Here is an 18,633-nt window from a genome sequence, read left to right as displayed (position 1 = left end):
TCATAGCAAAAACAAATTTATTTCTTCATGTGTGGCCCTAATACTCTGCCGTACTTTCAATTAAGCTGGGAACAAACCTCCCGATTTTTTAGCCCTTTTTGAAAGGATTTTTACGTCCGTGACAATCATGACAGATTGAAAGTGATTCTTTCCATTGTTGACGCAATCCGGACTCCATCAAACATGTTTGATTTTATCTTGACCGGTCCATTCCATGGTCGGTGTGGCTGCAATTATGACATTAAACACCCAACAGCTTGATCGTTTTGATTGTGCTCATGACTAACTCCCAATCGTACCAGACTCCATCTGTAGGTTTGGTCTACTCAATTGTGTTCTTATTGGGTGCAACTGAAAAAAATCGGGAGGTCTGTTCCCAGCTTTAGATACAGTAGGAGCCTGACTTTTACATGCCCAAAAAATAGCTAGATGGAGCTGCTGCCATGGTGACTGATTAGAGGCATGTGTTACTGTACCTTAGAAACATGAAAAGGCAAGACACAATAACTGCTCCCCCTTCATGACACATCCACATTATATAAATTACACGAATCAACTTGTTGGAGTCATTCTCTGGTAGGCTACCACCTTGGCAGATTCCAAGGTATCATATGTAAGGTAAGAAGGGGGTTCAAATGACTTAGGGTCACTGCAGGGAGATTATCACTGCATAATGTCTTTGAAAAGTTGTATTCCAAATGTATTAGCAAATATGCATTTTAGGTGCATTTATTCATTATAACATCATAACTTCAGACTAAGTTCTAAGTCTATAAAGCTTCACAATTAATTCCCAGTTGATTTCTTTTTTACAGAATGCTACATGAAAACCGAACAACAATCAAAGAGTTTATCCTTGTGGGCTTTCCAACACTCCACCCTGACTATTATGGCCTGGTTGCATTTATATTTTGTATTGTGTATGTTATCACAGTTGTAGGGAACTCTTTTCTAGTTGTAACATTTGTGCTTGAGCCAAGCCTCCATAAACCGATGTACATTATCATGTTGAGTTTGGCTCTGTCTGACATAGGATTTGCCACTGTAGCTCTGCCTAAAATCATTTCAAGGTACTGGTTTGATGACAAATTTGTTTCATTCAATGTGTGCTTCTTGCAAATGGGACTGATTCACAGCTTTGGGACTCTGAACTCTTACATTATGGGGATTATGGCTTTGGATCGTTACATGGCCATATGTCTTCCTCTCAGATATCATATGCTGATGAAAAATCGCACTATGACCATCCTAAACGGTTTTGCCTGGATTCTATCCATGGCTCCTGTAAGTATCTCATTAACCTACATCTACATGCTTCCATATTGTGGGCCCAATCGAATCTATCAATGTTATTGTGATGAACATTCCATAAGGACCCAGGCATGTGCTGACTACAGTTATGAGACAATGATTTCTTTCACATTAGCTATGCTGGTGCTTTTGATACCCCTGGCTTTCATTGTCTACACTTATGTCCATATAATTATCAGTGTATTGAAAATATCCAGTTCACAGAGCCGATGGAAAACTTTCTCCACCTGCAGCACACAAATATGCATTATCAGTCTTTACTATCTACCACGCTGCACTGTCTATATTTTCAGCATGGCAGGTATCTCCATGAACCAAGATACCCGCATTACACTTATCCTCTTCTACAGTCTGTTTCCTCCTCTTATAAACCCCTTCATTTACTGCCTGAGAACAAAAGAGATCAAACTGGCACTGGCTCGCTGGTTTAGAATGAGGAATATTAGCAAGAAGTTCTCCATTGCTGCTATGCCTTCAATGATGTGAAATGGGTCGAAGCCATATTGAAAATATATTTGAAAAGATTAAATGTTTTTTTTTTCTTTTTAACGTAAGAACTGATAGTTACATAAATAACTATGGAATTGATTGTTACAAGAATTACCATAGTGATTTGATGAAATGTTGTCCTATTTGTCTGATTGTATGCATCTGTAAAATTCAATGTCTTAACCCTAGCCCTAGCTCCTACACGTGAAACTTTCAGGAAGCGCCAATCCTCGCCTCTTACCAAAAATGGGCTTCAGCACCATGGCCTCTTCGGCCTCTCTCCACGTAGGGGCCCTTGTCCATTGGTCTATCTCTGACTGGAAGAATGTCTGCTGGTAAAACCAGATCTGCATCTCTGTGCCATTCAAATATTCCTTTAAGACATCATTGGTGCAAATCCATTCCTTGATTTGAGTCCTCTAGCCATGAACTATTTAATGTGATTTGATGTAATGTCACTTTACAGTAATGATACATTTGGGGAGGATCCATCTTTTAAAATATGAATAAATATACAAAATCTAATATGTTCACAGTCAGTTTAGACCTTAAACTTTAATCAAAAGGAAATGTGTCTTTAAATGACTTTTGAAAAATGTCATGTTGAATATCCTTTAAATCAGGATCCTACAGTCTTCGCTCCTGGACATAATGTACACATTACATGCACGTTCTTGCCTTTAAATCATGATCCTACAAAGTCTTCGCTCCTGGACATAATGTACACATTACATGCACGTTCTTGCCTTTGACCACAATGAATTTGAAGTAGTGCTTATATCTCCACCTTGAAAATGCCAGCTTTTCATCGGATTGCTCCTGACCTCTGCTGTTTCGTCGAATCTCTATCTTAGCTGGTTTGTGTGTGTGTGGCGCGTGAGCCAGGGGTGCGTTTGGATTACACAGTTTATTCAATCAATGCATAGTAATGCACTGCATTTAACGTCCAGTAACGTTAACGGCGTTGTAACAACGGGAAAAGTAATTAATTAGATTATCCCGTTACTGAAAAAATAACGTTGTTACCTAACGCCGTACTTTTAAACGGCGTTATTCCAAACACTGGAAACTGATCACCACGTCACTGAACATCACTCAGAGCCATTCCCAGAAAATGTTGGTTATTTAATACAGACTACAGACAAAATGTTGTCACTATTTATTTTATAAAATCATGGGTATCCAACATCACTGCCACCTGCATAGTTCTAGATGTACATAAGATTAGAAACTGACTGAGCCAGTGTCGGAGTCAGCTTTTGTAAAATTCAGCGAATTGCTCTTCAAACTGGTGTTGCAGGGGTTAGGGGTCATAGACACCACAAGACCTCAAACAATAATAGAGCAATGATCACCAGCCACTTATTGCTGGGGGTGGATGTCAAATGCAGCGAGACAATCAGTGTCAATGTTTATTAAAAGACAAGTGAAAAGTCATTTAACTACTATTGATAATTAGCCTGGCGAGCCAGACCCACATTAAAATGTAGGGTCTGGGCACTCACTGTTCGCAGTGCTCAGTCCGAGGGGCGGGATAATCAGTTGCCTTTCAAATTCCCTCTGCCGCAATAGGGGACGCTAATAGGATATTTGTTTTCAAGTAGCAGGGAATTCAAGCCAAACCGTTGCAACTTTGCCATCATTCATTATGTTAAGCCCACCAAACGACTCTATACACGATTTCAATGACCTGATTAAGTTTCGATTTCTGGAGCTCACAAGCCAACGGAGAGTTGCTAGACTAGCCCTGGCAGCCGCTAGGGGCGCGTCTAGATTTCTAGGCTAATTGATAATAGATTGTTACGATTATTTAAGATATTAGGTATATATTTTTTGTTTATAGTTTTATAGATACACAGGGCCAAATGTACTAACGCTTTTGCGCCCATTTCAGGTGTATTTGTTTCGCAATGTGCGTGTAAAATCATTGCGAGGTATGTACAAACAGGCCGCAATGATGTAAAAGCGCAAACTGCCTGTCACGGGAGCTGAAAGTGGCAGATTGCGATTGTCATGTCATGCATATGCATTCATGGGAGGATCCAGGGGAAAGTGGGAGTTTAGTGTAAAAAGATGGGAAGGGAAGAGTAAAGAGCGCCTAGTTATGTATTCCGCGGTATGTACAAAGACTGCTCCTGAAAGCATCGCCTATTCTGGCTAAATACTTCCGCCTTGTAAAAGCAGGTGTTAATCCAAATTGCAGTTTAATGCGTCAATAAGAGAACCTTTCAAAGACAACAGAATCGCTATTTAGAGCACCAGTTTTTGTGGTGAAAGTATTTGTACTACCAAAACTAAGCAACCTTAACTTTAGTTGGCCTTTCCAATGTCTTACTTTCACTTTCACGTCATTCACTTAAACTTTCCTACTTGCTAGATTTGACCAATCTTCCATAGCCTACGTGCACAAGTAGTTTGAGTAGAACTACTGATCTTCATTATCTCCCTGCTTGTTTACATCTTATCATGTATGGTATTATTTCATGATCGCTAAATGTTTGATATTTTTTTAATGTTGTCATCAGTTAACTTCATTCAACTGCGCTTGTATGTAGGCGCTGCCATTCAGTTGTGGACGTTCGTAAATTGCATTTATGGGCAGAGAAAGGCACAGTTTACACTAAGGGTTGAACAATTGATAAATACGACGGAAACTTGGGTCTGACAGCATTCGCAATCTGCGGTGTGTCCATGACGCTGATAACGCTACGTTCGCAAATGTACGTACATCTGGCCCACAGTCTTTTAGTCTTTCTCCTATGTAGTGAACAGCTGCTAATGTACTATGGGTACCACTGCTTCATGTTCATAGTTCACTATTCACATTGAACTGTAGTGTTAAACTAATGTAAGCAGGTTGAGGATTTTGGCCCCTTACCATCATCATATAGCCTGGGTGCCAGTCCGAACTTAGTCCCGCCCACAACATTTGAGGTCGGGAAGTTCGGTCTGGCATTGCTCCATTGTGGAGCAAGTATGCTCACCCTAGATCGGGCGGACCAATCAAATCGGGCTTTACGATAATGGACAAGTGAGCAACAGCGCCTGGTCCATCACGTCATCTGAGCACGCTTAGACTAGGCTTATGTTTGAAACAAAAACGCTGTGGCTAGAAGGAGACATGGCTTTTGGAAAGACCCCATATGGAAAATGCATATTATTATGACTGCCGCGCAGCAAAGAGGCGGTCATATAGGTTTAGTCCAGGGGTCGGCAACCTTTTTTGCCTGGAGAGCCACTTTTACCAAATGTATTATTTTTTAATTTCAGAAGAGCCACATAAAGACGGTTACAAGAAAAAGTTTGGATATTTAACGTACAGTTATTTTTATTCAACAGAGGATTTTTAAATACTTCTACTTAGTAGTAATATTTCTACTACTAGTTTTAATGTGCAAGTAACTTGAAATGTAAAGTGGAATGACAGAAGTATAATAGGCCTTAGGCTTCCCATGTAGGCTAAACACCACCCCCTATTTTTCCAGTGTCCTTTGGTATGCAAAGTAACATCATAGTTAACAACACAACACTCAATTTTCAACATGACATGTCATTGGTGAAATTGAACATTAGGCCTACCAGAGATTAGATTTGGTGATGGCCTTGGAGTCTGGCTGGCTCATATTCAGTGAGGTGAAGTTTCATGCAAGAATTAAGGCTGTCACCATTTAAGGGCAACTCCACGCAAAACTGTCATATCCATGGCATTGTGTTGGCGTTATGGATGTGACAGTTTGTACGGAATTGCCCTTAAAGGGACACCAGGCAACGTTTTCGTGTTAATTACTCATCTTCGTAAGTTCGGTATATGGTTAAATGACTCATTACAGGGCGAATGAAGACTCTCTTGCCCGCCCCTACTGCCTGTAGGAAAAATATCCCGCTTGCAAGTTCAGTGTATCATTCCCGCCGACCGAAGCAGGATCAGTTTACATCCTGCATCCACAGCACAGAGGCAGGCTAACGAAACGCTAGAGATTGTTGCAAACGTGTGTATAATGGCAGAGCCGGCGAAGAAGCAGCGAAAACCCTTGACGGAAGACGCAAAGAAAAAGAAAAGAGCTTCAGACCGAGCGAGGGGGAGTTTCATAGAGAAAAAGCATCAGGCTTGCCTGGTGTCCCTTTAATATGAATTAACATTTAAAAACATGTTCAATTTTATATTTTTTCATATATAAGTCGCACCTGACTATAAGTCCCAGGGCAAGCCAAACTATGAAAAAAAGTGCGACTTATAGTCTGGAAAATATGGTACACAAAAACAACCACACACTCAATTACAAACACACAAAAAAGGAACAAAGTAGGAAATGAACACAATTTGACAAGTGTGACTTATTTTTGTAGAAAAAATGTGCTGGGCTGGGCGGTGGTCATATTTTGTACCGCTCTGCGGTACATCTAGTTTAATGAGGTGTTATCAATGAAAACGATTATTTCTGAAAACTTTGGGCAAAGTTGAGATGTGGGAAAACGTGGTTTCACTTTCATCGAGGGAAAACAGCGCTGTTGCATTGTGACATGTTGTTCCCTCGTTCGTTTGAAATCTCTGATTGACCACCGGTTCGAGGGATTTGCGACAGCCTTTCCCAGCAGTTTAACATGTTTGTAGCATATCAGTGTTCAACAGAATTATTTTTAAAAACGGAGGGGATATAGGCTATCAGTTTGTTCCTGATAGCTACTACGTATCTCTTAGATTTCGCTAATGAGTGTAGGAGTTATTGACGGCACTAACTTTTACAGAAGACCAGCAAAAAATGTTAAGGCATTTGTGGAGAAGGAGGATGGTTTGTGTGTTTTCTTCCTACACCTCACGGTAAGCTATTTTGTTGCTCTGATAAAAAATATTTTTGGCTTCACAAAAAATATTGTGAAGCCAAATCACCGAAGTTATCCACCGAAAATATTTTTCAGTTTGTATACAGTAATAATCTACTAACTGTGAAAATGTCAGGCCCTATTTTGCAGACTACAAAAGAAGTCATGTGAGTTAACCCTTCAACGTTACTCACCGTGGTTTGTTAATTAGCCTGGTTAGCATTGACACTTAACACTTACTGCCAGCTCTTCATGTGAGTAGGAGCACAACACAAGTTACCTATGGCAAGCCCTAGACTGGATATGTGTTGCAGATATCTGTATTTCAGTTTTGCCTAGTCAAAATGAACATTTCAGATATCCACAACTACATTCTTCCTAACCATAATTGTCATTTCAGATATCCACAAAGACATTATTCCTAGGACAAATGACGCCACGTTTGCCATTCATTTCTATGGGATTTATCATTACTGATATCTACAATTCAGTTGCAGATATCCACTATGTGAATTACGGATATCTGCAATTATACAACAATTGGGTTCTATGGAACTATTTATTTGTTTCTGAATGGCCGAGAGACGTTACATGACTTGGAATATCCCTGGACATTTCAACTCAGACTTTGCACAGCTAATAATAAATCACTCCGTGATACAATGCAAAGATTTGACACAATGTTCAAGCAATGGGTTACTCCTTAGCAAACCATAACGAAACAGTGCTTCACCACATCTGTGGATTAAGCCACACAGTCAACTCAATGTAAGTAAGATAAACGAGGATGCTAATTGTTCTTAGCATTGCCAGCATTGTGTATAATATGATTGTCACTTGGAGGAGACTAATGTTAGCATAATTAGCTAACCGCTGCTAACGTGCTAGCATCGTCACGTCAGGCTGTGCACAGTAATATAACATTTATTCACCATAAATTAATAAAGTTGAGTGGTTCTGCAATGTAGACAATGTTTCAGTTTTTTTGCAGTACCATGTCCCTTACATGACAAACCTAGATATGAATGTGATTTCAGCCCGACTTTCAACATTTCTCGAGGAATATGGAATGTTGGTTACCTAGCAACCAAGATGCTGTCTATTGAAAAGGGAACTATAACTATAAGGGAACAATAATGGGGTGTTTTCAGATTATTTAGTTTGTTGTAGAATTGTTGTATAAAAGCAATATAGCACTCGTGATCGTGGGATTGGTCATGGATATTCCCACGGCTGTTGTTGCCTGGGCGCCACTTTCGGCCTCGGCCTCCATTATTTCTGGCGAACAACACCCGTGGGAATATCCATGACCAACCCCACTCTCACTCGTGCTATATTGCTTAATTGAATTGTAGAATTTGATTCTGACTCATCTGAATCTGTACAATTTGATTCTGACTCATTACTCCAGCTGAAGATATCTTTAATTCACCTCAATTCAAGATATCTACATGTTCCTTTTTAGATATCTTGAATTAAGTTTTGACTAGGCGAAATGACGCAGATATCTGTAACTGGAATTATGACTAGTCAAAATGACTTTATAGATATCTCAAACTGGAGTTAGGGATAGTCAAAGTTCCCCCCCCCCCCGTCATCTACTTCCTGAATTTTTGGTCAACGATACCCGGGACACCGAACCACCGGGACACATGAAATTTGGTGGGTATGTAGCCCCACTAGACTTTTACGGAAAAATTTTGTTTCGTCCTAGCCTGGGTGTTCCCATGCTGCCTTGCGCGCGATTTGATTCACGCTGCTAAGGCAGCCTGGAGACCATGGAGCAAATTTTCGCCTGAGATAGGGAACCAATCACAGAACAGGGGGGAAAGCAAGACGATGATGAGCTATGCACAGACGCATTTTAATAGACATCCGTGGCACCCAATAAACGGATTTTTCAAATACGAGAAAATGAACGTTTGGTTCCCAGACCACATCTCATTGAGAAGTGGTGGCGCTAGCCAGGCTAGTTTCGTCCCCGGGGTCCACTCCCCCCCCGTGCTGGGCCCCCCGAACCGCAAAAAAAGCAGTTTTTCCTAAATAACTACCTGAACCGTGGCACCGAGGATGAAGAATCTTTTATGATATGTTGGTCTCAAGGGCCCACATCAATCTGGCCCATAATCACTCATTTGTGATTTGCACCCCCCCCGGTAAAAAATGAAAATGCAATATTATTCTGCTTTAATCGCCCCTATCTTCAGTTAAGATGTTCAGAACTGCACCAAATTTTATTTGTATGATTGACCTGGCATTCTCTGGGGGTATGCCAAGTTTCGTAGAATTTCATCCATGGGGGGGTCTTAAAAAAATAGATTATGTGTACATTTAGTGACTGTACACTCATTGGCCTGTAGATGGCGGTGCACACATATACACATGCACACACACACAGGCACCCACATACTATCGGTATTAGAACGGCCGATACATAATTACACATTCAGTAGGATTAAAAGAAAGCCAAAATATATATTCATCATCATCATCATGGCTGCATTTCCCAAGTACACCTCGCTGCAGCCTGCGGGAAGGCGTGGCTTGACATCAAGCCCCGCCCACATCCAACTCAGCCATGTTTTCTTTGCCTACATCACTCCCCATACGCTTTGGCTTTCCTACCGACCATAGACATACAATCTATGCTACCGACAGTCTGGTAGCGAATTATATAGTATATTGTTTCATATTAGATGATAGAAACTGATGATGTAGGCTAAACACAAATAACATTTCATGCAACCACAGTGAATTTTTCATGTAGGCCTAGGCTAGTTATTGTAATTGGGTTCGTGTACTTTTTCGTTCATTTGATTTCCGGTTTTGAAACAATAACATGCACATTCATAAAAACTGGTCATTTTAAATATTGATGACAATGTGTTCAAACGGAAAACGAGCCATATTTCATTAAATTTAGCCCTCAAAAGTTGAATGGTGTGTTGTTTCATTATCATGGACTATCAGTTTAACAGCAAGAATTCTCCATTACAACCAAATGTAGCCTACAAAGGGGCGATTTTGCTTTAGTAACAGGTGAAACAGAAGCATGCATTGTGTAACGTTAACCGGTTAGATCAAGCTAGACATATCCTCATCTCAAATATAGGCTACTGCCCAGATAGCAAGCAGCGGTAGAACCGATGTGCAAAAACTCAGCGGTCCGCCGGCGACAGCGAAACCGGGGGGCCGCCGCCAGCCTCTTGCCATCTGTGTGGTTAACTTTGCTGGCTAGCTAGCCAGCTAGCTATTCCTTTCTGACGAACGAGTAGTGTGACAACGGCGTTCTTATGGAAACGTTGGTGCTGTTGCGAGTTGTTGCACTGGTTTGAATCCACAGTTTACGTGTTGAATTACACAATAAAAAGTGTTTTGCAGTAAGTTGCTGGTTTGTAGAATGTAGCACTATCAGCTCGCTCAGTCTCGTTGTGAGTCCTGGCTCTCTCTGCTGACTGCCTCCCTCTCGCCGCCAGCAATTTCAAACTGCGTGACGTAATACAAAAAAACATGGCTGACTTGGATGTGGGCTGGGCTTGATGTCAAGCCCCGCCTTCCCGCAGGCTGCAGCGAGAGGCTCCTCGCATTTCCAGTATTGGCGATAAGTAGTCGTTTGTCCACTAGATGGCGCATCGTTGCAGTGAGACGTAATTTTGTTGGAAGTTAAACGTGGGTTGGAATAACAATGGACGCTTCCTACAAGGACTATAGTTTACCGCAGAGAACGTCTAATAAGGATAGGATGATGTTCACATGAAATGTAATTCCCATTTCTTCTTGAAGCCTAAATAAATCTGAGGATGTTTATCGGACATGCTTGGTTTTTACTGCAGGTACGTTAATCTTCTACCAGTTCTACCAGTCTGTTGTTGCCAGCGTCCTCTTCTATGCAGTAGTATGCTGGGGTGGAAGCACAAGGAAGAAGGATGTGGGGCGAATTGACAGGCTGGTAAGGAAAGCTGGCTCTGTAGTGGGAGCTGAACTGGAGTGTATCACTTCACTATCTGACAAAAGGACCCTGAACAAACTGATCAACATCTTGGACAATGAGTGTCACCCACTCCACAGCACTATTGTTAAGCAGAAGAGCCTGATCAGCTGGAGACTTCGCTCACTGCCTTGCACAACTGACAGACTGAGAAAGTCATTTGTCCCCAGGGCCATTGAACTGTTCAATGCCTCACTTAAGGGAAGAGGATAGACTTCTCTGCATAGTCTGTCTGCCTCTTCATCCCCTCCATGTTTGGTACTGTCTGTCCACTAGCCACTTGTACCACTGTCTTTATGCCTCACTGTTTTGCGTGCTATATTAGCACATTAGCACATATGCATAACCCCCTCCATGCCACAGCCTAACTGTGGCCACACTTATACATTTCTTAAATAGTTAAATATATAGATATATAGACTTTCCTTTACTTTATTTCTGCATTGTTGCACTGTTGACTTACTCATTTGCACTATCACCATGACCACTATCACCATTGCACTACCACCATGACACTCATTCACACAGAGCACCTTAGAGCACCTTACCATACCTTACTATGCACAGAGAATCACAGGCTCAGTCCCTGCCTCAGTCATTGCAAGCGCCTCTGATTTATTAATCACCACTATGTGGATACTGTTTTTAGAATTTATTTAGACTAAGTGTTAGTATAATTTGTAATTTTGTTATTTGTATTTTAGTATATTTTTATATATTGTATTAAGTGTTAGTATAATTTGTATTTTAGTATATTTAGCATATTCTTTATCTTCTACTGTCCTTACTGCTTAGTTGTGTTTTTATATTATATACTTTAATTACTCTTCTGCTGTTAAAGAATGTGTTTGTCTTGTATGTATGCTGCTGAGACCTTGAATTTCCCCTGGGGATCAATAAAGTATCTATCTATCTATCTATCTATCTATCTTATAATATCAATAAGGACCTAGGTAATGTTACCGTTAGCGTTGGTTGAGTGATGGAGGCCAATTTGATTGATTGCATTTGTAGAAAACTATAAATGCGGTTATACCAAGCAAATTGATAGCAGCACTGTAATTGTATCTTTCGACTGTCATTTGTTGCATGTGCTACAAAAATCATTCTGTGCAATGGAAGATTTACCAACGTTACACCGGTCTGATAGGCCTACAGTTTTGCCTATACATGCGTGAGACTGAGACGCCTGTTTATTTTGTTTTAAATGCGTGCAGGGTGTGAGAGGGGAATCGATGTGCTTTGATTCCAGCTTGGTAGTTGTAGTCTGTGAAATTAAAAAGCATGTGTGTGTGAAGTATCCAAACAATGACACCTTCATTTCATTATGGCTGCTTTAGCAACACACCTTAAGCTACTGTGTAGTGGGTCCCATTTAGAAGTGGCTACTTCATTTGCGCTTTCCTTGACTCATGGAGCTGCGTGAATTTTATTACAACTTTTCGCCACGATATGGCAGTTTAAGTCCGCTTGATACTGTAAGGTGTAAGCCATTGGTTTCCAAAGGAGATTTTATTTGTGTCGCCAGCATAGCCTATTGACAATTTATGTTGTAAATAGGCCTACCTTATAAGCCAGGGGTGGGCAAACTGCGGCCCGCCGCCAAGCACTTTCATCCGAGCATTTCATTTAGTTATCAGGCTGCTCGCTATTTTTTTCCTGCGATAGAGACGACGTTGGTTTAGGTTAGCTTTACTGCAAACTGCTTTTCACCAAAGTCCTTTTACACATATGTAGGTATTTAAGCACAGCTCAGTTTTAAGACACTTAAAGCCCAAATTTGGAGACCATATAGAAATTTGCTACCATTTCAAAACCGGATTAGGCCTACTCTGGAACGGCTTATTGTACAGGGGATTGCATTATACCTTTGTGTTCGGTAAGGTCTGCTGTTATTCTGGTTTACGGTTTGTCATGTGTGGAACGAAAAGTTTGTGAGATATTCCTCCTATATGAATTGAAATGAGCGCAGAGCTATAGTAGCCTTATATGATTATTTCTTGAAAGTTAATTTTCTTGCAAACAGCGGCTATAGCACCTTATAAAAGATGAGGAAAAAGTCTGTGAGTAATGTTGTGTACTTCATTACAATCAGTTCATCAATTGTACTGCGAGTCAATGGTAGTTGAGGTGTTCAATAGCACCTGGAATCGTAATGTGCGTTTGGGTGACAGATTGAATCCTTAGTGATTCTTTCCATTGTTGACGCAATCCAGACTCCATCAAACATGTTAGATTTTATCTTGACCGGTCCATTCCATGGTCGTTGTGGGTGCAATTATGACATTAAACACCCAACAGCTTGATCGTTTTGTTTGTGCTCATGACTAACTCCCAATCGTACCAGACTCCATCTGTAGGTTTGGTCTACTCAATCGTGTTTTTATTGGGTGCAACTGAAAAAGATAGGGAGTTCTGTTCCCAGCTTTAGATAGGAGCCTGACCTTTACATGCCCAAAAAATAGCTGGATGGAGCTGCTGCCATGGTGACTGATTAGAGGCATGTGTTACCTTAGAAACATGGAAAGGCAAGAGACAATAACTGCTCCTCCTTCATGACACATCCACATTATATAAATTACACAAATCAACTTCTTGGGAGTTATTCTCTGGTAGGCCACCACCTTGGCAGATTCCAAGGTATCATATGTAAGGTAAGAACGGGGTTCAAATGACTTAGGGTCACTACAGGGAGATGATCACTGCATAGTGTCTTTGAAAAGTTGTAGTCCAAATGTATTAGCAAATATGCATTTTAGGTGCGTTTATTCATTATAACATCGTAACTTCAGACTAAGTTCTAAGTCTATAGAGCTTCACAATTAATTCCCAGTTGATTTCTTTTTTACAGAATGCTACATGAAAACCGAACAATCAAAGAGTTTATCCTTGTGGGCTTTCCAACACTCCACCCTGACTATTATGGCCTGGTCGCATTTATATTTTGTATTGTGTATGTTATCACAGTTGTAGGGAACTCTTTTCTAGTTGTAACATTTGTGCTTGAGCCAAGCCTCCATAAACCGATGTACATTATCATGTTGAGTTTGGCTCTGTCTGATATAGGATTTGCCACTGTAGCTCTGCCTAAAATCATTTCAAGGTACTGGTTTGATGACAAATTTGTTTCCTTCAATGTGTGCTTCTTGCAAATGGGACTGATTCACAGCTTTGGGACTCTGAACTCTTACATTATGGGGATTATGGCTTTGGATCGTTACATGGCCATATGTCTTCCTCTCAGATATCCTATGCTGATGAAAAATCGCACTATGACCATCCTAAACGGTTTTGCCTGGATTCTATCCATGGCTCCTGTAAGTATCTCATCAACCTACACCTACATGCTTCCATATTGTGGGCCCAATCGAATCTATCAATGTTATTGTGATCAACATTCCATAATGACCCAAGCATGTGCTGACTACAGTTATGAGATAATGATTTCTTTCACATTAGCTATGCTGGTGCTTTTGGTACCTCTGGCTTTCATTGTCTACACTTATGTCCATATAATTATCACTGTATCGAAAATATCCAGTTCACAGAGTCGATGGAAAACTTTCTCCACCTGCAGCACACAAATATGCATTATCAGTCTTTACTATCTACCACGCTGCACTGTCTATATTTTCAACATGGCAGGTATCTCCATGAACCAAGATACCCGCATTACACTTATCCTTTTCTACAGTCTGTTTCCTCCTCTTATAAACCCCTTCATTTACTGCCTGAGAACAAAAGAGATCAAACTGGCACTGGCTCGCTGGTTTAGAATGAGGAATATTAGCAAGAAGTTCTCCATTGCTGCTATGCCTTCAATGATGTGAAATGGGTCGAAGCCATATTGAAAATATATTTGAAAAGATTAAATGTTTTTTTTTTCTTTTTAACGTAAGAACTGATAGTTACATAAATAACTATGGAATTGATTGTTACAAGAATTACCATAGTGATTTGATGAAATGTCGTCCTATTTGTCTGATTGTATGCATCTGTAAAATTCAATGTCTTAACCCTAGCCCTAGCTCCTACACGTGAAACTTTCAGGAAGCGCCAATCCTCGCCTCTTACCAAAAATGGGCTTCAGCACCATGGCCTCTTCGGCCTCTCTCCACGTAGGGGCCCTTGTCCATTGGTCTATCTCTGACTGGAAGAATGTCTGCTGGTAAAACCAGATCTGCATCTCTGTGTTGTCATTGCCATTCAAATATTCCTTTAAGACATCATTGGTGCAAATCCATTCCTTGATTTGAGTCCTCTAGCCATGAACTATTTAATGTGATTTGATGTAATGTCACTTTACAGTAATGATACATTTGGGGAGGATTCATCTTTTAAAATATGAATAAATATACAAAAATCTAATAAATGTTCTGAAATTAATGTTCACAGTCAGTTTAGACCTTAAATTTTAATCAAAAGGAAATGTGTCTTTAAATGACTTTTGAAAAATGTCATGTTGAATATCCTTTAAATCAGGATTTCATGAGAATTACCCAAATAACAAGACAACCACTTCTAGATTGAGAACAGTCTGAAGCTGATCACCACGTCACTGAACATCACTCAGAGCCATTCCCAGAAAATGTTGGTTATTTAATACAGACTACAGACAAAATGTTGTCACTATTTAATTTATGTAAAATCATGGGTATCCAACAGCACTGCCACCTGCATAGTTCTAGATGTACATAAGATTAGAAACTGACTGAGCCAGTGTCGGAGTCAGCTTTTGTAAAATTCAGCGAACAGCTGGTGTTGCAGGGGTTAGGGGTCATAGACACCACAAGACCTCAAACAATAAACGAGCAATGATCACCAGCCACTTATTGCTGGGGGTGGATGTCAAATGCAGCTGTACAATCAGTGTCATTGCAAGTGAAAAGTCATTTAACTACTATTGATAATAGATTGTTACGACTTTTTAATATATTAGTTATATATTTTTTGTTTATAGTTTTATAGACACACAGTCTTTAGTCTTTCTCCTATGTAGTGAACAGCTGCTAATGTACTATGGGTACCACTGCTTCATGTTCATAGTTCACTATTCACATCGAACTGTAGTGTTAAACTAATGTAAGCAGGTTGAGGATTTTGGCCCCTTACCATCATCATAGGGAGGGAAAGTGAAAACCAGCGCCCCAAGTGGTTGCTATTGAAGAGCAGCTCCAATGTTAAGTCCTATAAACCTATTTTTTTTTAATTGTGAAGCCAAATCACAGAAGTTATCCACCAAAAATATTTTTCAGTTTGTATACAGTAAAAATCTACTAACTCTGAAATTGTCAGGCCCTATTTTGTCTAATTAAAAAAAAAAAAAAAATGGCTTCTTTCGTTTCATAAACGGACTACAAAAGATGTCACGTGACTTTAGCCTTCGTTACTCCCGGTGGTTTGTTTATTAGCCTGGTTAGCATTGACACAACACTTACTGCCATAGCAGCACAACACAAGTTACTCTAACATAAGGTAATCACCACGCGGTTTACATCATGCTCCGTCATTACAAAAATATGTTAAGCCAGTCAAGCAAATTGCCGTTTTGATCCGTTAGAGATGAAGCGCCTAAACCGGTGACGTCACATACAACTGTAGTTTGTTATCACCAAAGATTCTAGAGCGGAACTCTGTTCTAGAATCTGTGGTTATCACCATGTTACAAAAAAAACTGATCCTAAAAATTAAAAGTATGACCACTAGAAGCAATAGAGGTGACCCCAATACATAGCATATGGAAGGCATTCAACTAATTTCCCAATGTGGACCCAGATATATTTTATCTAAAAAAAAATCCCATCCACTCCGCTAAACTCAAGGAATGCAACCAGTAGGTGGCGATGAAGTTACTTTCCCTTCCTAAAGACTGATCGATTGATTGATTGATTGATTGATTAATTTAATGACCACACAGCCAGGTTGGTAGAATTTGTTCTCAGTACAGCTCTTTGGTACAGGTTCCAACATTACATTAGACATTAAACATATAGTATACATACATACAGACAGACACTTTGAACATGATACATAAGGGTCATACTTAATCCACAGACCTCAGCGTTCAGAGTATAGACCCTTTTACTGTTTATAAACAGTGATGGATTGTGATGTGTGCAACATGGATCCAAACATTAGTTAGTTTGTCAAGCTACGCAAAGGGATTAACCACCAAAGATCGCAAAAACAACCTGAACATGCAACAATCATTGTTTAAAACAGTGAGGTTTTCCTCGTCTGAATCGATCTGGGCAGAGCCTGTTTACGGAGAGCCTGTTCAATAAAGCTTGACAATCCCGCCCCTCCTCTGACTGCCATCACCGCTAGGGTTGCCACCCGTTCCGGTTTTACCGGGATTGTCCTTCTTTTTAATAGCCTGTCCCGGGAAATGTACCAACTGTCCCGGGATACTGGTTTTCAAAAGGCTACGTGAATACGTATGTTCTTTAGTATATATTCAATGGATAGCCCTGTGTCTCTTCTTTCATCTGATATGCTTGCAATATCTATCGCGAGAACCACACGCAGTCAGCAAATTATGTTTTTATAAAGTAGCCTAGGCTAGGCCCTATTAGCCTACTTTTATTGGAGCCGTCCGGAGATATGTGCATAATATGCTTACATTTCACCCGAATTTTATCGAAATATTTTTGCGGGCATCTGCTTATTTTTGATCAGCCCCACGCATCAATGAGACTAGCCTATTTATCCTACCCAACAAGGACAGCCTAATGCAGCTCACTTTGCTATGATTCGTGACACATTCTAACATCCTGTTATAGTGGATGGAATCCACTATCTTGAAATCTCCTGGCTTCTTCCTATTATTATAGTGGATGGAATCCGCTATCTTGAAATCTCCTGGCTTCTTCTTTTTCTTATTATAGACTTTCCTTTTTACCTTTTCAAGAATGAATGCGACTCTAACCGCTTAACGTACAGACATGTTAAAATAACCGTTGTGTAGATCTGGAGTTGGACAAGAGAGTTATTATTTCAGATTGTTTTATAAGTTTATACTTTTGGCCCCAGCAGTGGCGCGACTGGCTAGGGCACCTGCATTGTACGCTGATTCCCGCCCCGTGGTCCTTTCGGGATCCCACCCCGACTCTCTCTCCCACTCACTTCCTGTCAATCTCCACTATCCTATCTAATTAAAGGCATAAAAGCCCCCAAAAAAATACTTAAACTCATTAAGTGCCCTTCCCATGAGTTGAGTGCCAAAAACGTAATATTACGTTTTTAGCTTTTTTTTAAAGAAACTAGACACTCTTAACACACCTTATATGTGATTTTGGGAACTCTGTGATTAATGGAAATGAAATATATGACGGTCAAAAACTCATGAAAACGCACAATCTGGACATTTTATCTGGGCATTTTATCATAACTCGGTTGCCGCTTTGGGTCGAATCAGTGACGCATGCACGTCAGGTCAAAATCAGGCCATTTTCGTGAGTCTATCACTAGGTGGCAGTCTCGCCAGGTCTCGCTGATCACTTCCCGGAAAGTTTACACAAGTAAGTAACAGGCAACACTTCATATTTCATGAAAGACGTTATATCTCCATTTCTAGAAAAAAACTGCGATTTTGATGAAAACTAGCCACTGTTTAGCTTGGGATTTCTCAGGAACAGAGGTGTGTAGAAATACACGGTTTGCACCCACCGAGAGCTTAAAGTCTCACCATTTAAACGAGCCATTGTATGTGTTCATAGCTATAACATAGAATATGCTGTGGCTGTACAAAAATCATCAACAATGGTCTAGATTGCTGGCACTCTAGGACAAAGCTCCCGAAAACAGCTTGGCATTCAATGAGTTAAAAAAAAAAAAGTTTATACTTTTTGAGAAATAGGGGATTAAAAATGTTAAAAAGCTAATTTCCCCCCCACAGACTTGAATGAGGCTGTGATGTCATAATGGCCTAAAGCCAGCTTTATTCATTAACTTCAGCTTTATTCATTCACTTCATTAAGCTCCCAGAGTAGTTCCCGGGATAATCAGAACACTGGCACAGGTGT

The 18,633-nt window shown here is 40.3% G+C and overlaps 2 protein-coding genes across 2 annotated transcripts; both read left to right on the top strand.

Moving 5' to 3' along the window:
- Positions 1-816: 816 nt before the first annotated feature.
- Positions 817-1,797, top strand: LOC125284985 (olfactory receptor 2AT4-like). The gene has a single exon (XM_048229171.1). It carries the CDS (start codon positions 817-819, stop codon positions 1,795-1,797), a length of 981 nt encoding a protein of 326 aa, XP_048085128.1.
- An 11,664-nt stretch (positions 1,798-13,461) lies between these two features.
- LOC125284977 (olfactory receptor 2AT4-like) lies at positions 13,462-14,439 on the top strand. Its single transcript, XM_048229160.1, has one exon. It carries the CDS (start codon positions 13,462-13,464, stop codon positions 14,437-14,439), a length of 978 nt encoding a protein of 325 aa, XP_048085117.1.
- The last annotated feature ends 4,194 nt before the right edge of the window (positions 14,440-18,633 follow it).

The sequence above is a fragment of the Alosa alosa genome, chromosome 2 (assembly GCF_017589495.1).
Source record: "Alosa alosa isolate M-15738 ecotype Scorff River chromosome 2, AALO_Geno_1.1, whole genome shotgun sequence".
In the NCBI taxonomy this organism is placed as follows: domain Eukaryota; kingdom Metazoa; phylum Chordata; class Actinopteri; order Clupeiformes; family Clupeidae; genus Alosa; species Alosa alosa.
This window is presented reverse-complemented; position numbering and strand designations above follow the sequence as displayed.